Source organism: Echinops telfairi, unplaced genomic scaffold (assembly GCF_000313985.2).
Source record: "Echinops telfairi isolate 266 unplaced genomic scaffold, ASM31398v2 ScPeMD7_7457;HRSCAF=8495, whole genome shotgun sequence".
In the NCBI taxonomy this organism is placed as follows: domain Eukaryota; kingdom Metazoa; phylum Chordata; class Mammalia; order Afrosoricida; family Tenrecidae; genus Echinops; species Echinops telfairi.
The window spans coordinates 46,413,361-46,416,459 of NW_022111357.1; the positions used below are offsets into that span (position 1 = coordinate 46,413,361).

General features: G+C 57.0%; 1 protein-coding gene across 1 annotated transcript in view; it reads right to left on the minus strand.

The window, feature by feature from the left end:
* NIBAN3 (niban apoptosis regulator 3) overlaps positions 1-3,099 on the minus strand; it is a 19,006-nt gene that overhangs the window by 7,548 nt on the left and 8,359 nt on the right. Inside the window, exons 9-10 of the mRNA XM_045299254.1 lie at positions 2,982-3,099; positions 444-602 (exon numbers count right to left, since the gene is read on the minus strand). Of these exons, the coding sequence (XP_045155189.1) occupies positions 444-602; positions 2,982-3,099 (277 nt within the window). The remainder of the gene's footprint in view (positions 1-443; positions 603-2,981) is intronic.

Genomic DNA, 3,099 nt, shown 5'->3' on the forward strand with positions numbered 1-3,099 from the left:
GTGGTGAGTGTGTGTTTGTCTCAGGGTGGAACCGGGCTCCGGGGCGTTTTTCCACTAACATCTTTACAGCATCACAGTGCCAGACCCTTCCTTCACCACCAGCTATGACATTAGTACCCAAGCTCAAGGCATTTGTACTACCCAGGGACCCAAACCTACCACCCAGTCTCTCTAAATTACTTTCCAACACCGCCACTAAGCATTCTCAGCCCAGCAGCCCCACCCACTCTGGTCCACTGCGGAAGGCCCTCCCTCAGGAAGTCTCCCTGTCCCTGGGGATGGACCCTCCTCAGGGCACTTCTTGGGTGCGTCCCACACCACAGCCCTCTGGCTACTCAGTGTGGTAATCCTGGAGGGCTGGAGGGAAGGCCAGGTCCCTCTCCATCATCCTGGTGCCCTGATGTCCCCAGCACACACCTGGGGCGCCATCCCGCCCTCCTTACCTGCTGAGCAAGATCCTGGACCCTAAACACCAGGCTCTGGGTCCCGAGGAAACCAAAGGGCTCGGTCAGCTGACGCAGGCGCTCCCTGTTCCTCTCGGCCACTCGGTAGCACGTCTGCATGAGCTCTGGGTCCCAGGGCATCTCCCCGAAGCAGTAGACCTGGGGCCGGAGAAGGCAGGTGGAAAACACAGGAAGCAGATGGAAGAGTGAGGTCAGGGGCCTCACCACCCATTGGCAGACTGGGAAACGCAGGTGGACCCGCCGCCCATCCAGGTGCTCACCACAGGAGGCAGAACCAAGAAGAAGCCCTGCTCGCTGTGGCTGCTGGGGGCCGTGGAGTCTGGTTTTGACTCAAAAAGATCTCATGTGACAAGCAGCACGGCCCCACAGGGCGTTTTGTCTTTGGGGTTTTTTCAAACCCTTTTATTGTGGATTGGGTGAACGTTTGCACAACAGAGCTTAGTCTTGCATCCAGCAATTCCCACACATTTTGTTTCCATCTCGTCCATGGCAAGCCCCTCAACGCATCCCCGGTGGATCCCACTTCCTCCCGGTCTTCTTTCCTGGCTCCATTCCTCCTCTTTCCCCACCTTCTGAACTTTGACCTTGGGTAAATGCTGACACAGAGGTGGGTCCCATTTCAGACCCCAAAGGCAAGAGCCATCGTGTTGAAGTCTTGGGGAGCGAGGAGGTTACTTTGAGGAGCGAGGTGCCCGTGGCCGCGGCGTTTTCATCGCCTCCTGCGCGTGGGCACGTTGGAAATTGACTAAGGAAGGCCGAAGGAGAGCCGCTGCCTTTGAACGATGGTGCTGGCGGAGACTACTGAAAGGCCCGTGGGCTGCCAAGAACACACGAGTCTGTTTTGGAAGAGGTACCGCTAGAACGCTCCTTGGAGGCAAGGGTGGAAAGATTGATCTCACGTCCTTGGGCCATGGGGTCAGGAGAGGCCAGTCCCTGGAGAAGGAAGGTGCTTGACAAGACAGATGACCACAGCGGCCACCCCCATGGGCTGGAACATAAGGGCATTGGTGACGACGGCACCGGGCTGCGCTGGGTGGCGCTTTGTGCGAGGGTAGGCAGGGCTGCGTGCATCAGAATGGACTAGATAGCACCTGACCACAATGCCTAGGGTACGGTCTTCGTGCACCCCTTGTTTGATGACTTCCAATTTCCTAGATCCCTCTGTCACGTACTGCGTCACCTTCTGGTGACAAGCGGGTGTCTGCCCCCGTCCCTCCTCGCTGTGAGTCACTCTCCATCACTAAGGGACGTCCCCAACAGCTCCGCTACTTCGTGTCATTCCGGGCTACCTTGAGGGGGCAGCTCTTGCCCAGTCGTAGTGTGCACGCCCTCCTACCCAAGGGCCCATCGTCCCGCACAAGGGTCTGCTGCCACTCGTGAGGTTTCGGTGGCGGATCCCTCCGCAGGGGACCTCCTATCCATTCTTCCTAGTCTGTCCTTAGTCAGGAAGCACCACAGAAACCTGGCCACCCTGGGTATAGGAAAGAGCAGACAGGCAACAGACAAGACACCAGAGCACAACCAACTGACAGACAAACGGTGGACAGACCCCCAAGTGTGTGTAGACCTGCTGTGAAGTGGAGAGCACAGGCAGTGGGGGGAGCAGCAAGGTTCCAGGGGGCTCCTAGGGAGGGTGGTCATGAAATGGGGGTGAATGATGTCTGGCACATTGCCGCTGCTAGGCGGGGCCTGGGGTCTGGTCGGTTCCGACTCACAGCGACCCTGTGCACGACCAAATGACACGCCGCCCCGTCCTGTGCCAGCTTCACCCGTCTTATATTCGAGCCCACCATCGAAACCACGGTGCCACTCCATCTTGCCGAGGGTCTTCCTCTTTTTTGCTGCCTCTCTACTGAGCATGTCCTTCTCCAGAGGCGGGTCTCTTCTGATAACAGGTCCAACGTAGGGGAACATACTTCCCAGGAGTATTCCAGCTGCACCTCTTCCAAGACAGATCTGTTTGCTCTTTGGTACGTTCCACGTACTTTCCATATTCTTCGCCAGCACTGTAAAGTATGTGCTCCGTCTCCCTTCATCCATGTTTGTCTTGCTCATGCATTTGGGAGGACTGAAAATATCATGGCTTAGGTCAGTCGTAGCCTAGTCCTCCGGGTGCTAGCACCCTGGCTTTTCAACAGCATAGAGGTCTTGCGCACCAGGTTTGCCCAAGGCAGGGCATCGTTAGTGCTCTAGGCTGCTGATGGTCATTTATTATCAGATAGAGGAAGTTGACCTGCATGGGGCTGACTTTTCAGGTGGTGACTAGCTGGGGACTGGGAGGGAAGAGGACAAGAGTGGTTTGGCTCAAGGGTTTGTCCCTTCCACCCCCCACGTTTAAAAGATGCCCCATGATCATAGTAAGGATTGCCAAGGGGAGTAATCCCCGAGGTCCCCTGTAAGCAAAAAACAGCCTAGAACAAACTTAGAGAAGGTTTTCAAGCAGAAAAGATGCAAAGTTCCCATTACTTGTCAGTCATCGTAACACACAGTCAGTCCCTCCCCGGCTCCCCAACTCACCTCCCTGCGCAGCCGCGCACCCGAGGGGCTTCCACGAAGGTGGCGAAACAGGCGGTCGATGCCCTGAGCATGCAGGGTCCCTACAGCCCCCAGCGTGGCCCCCACAGTGCTCAGCAGC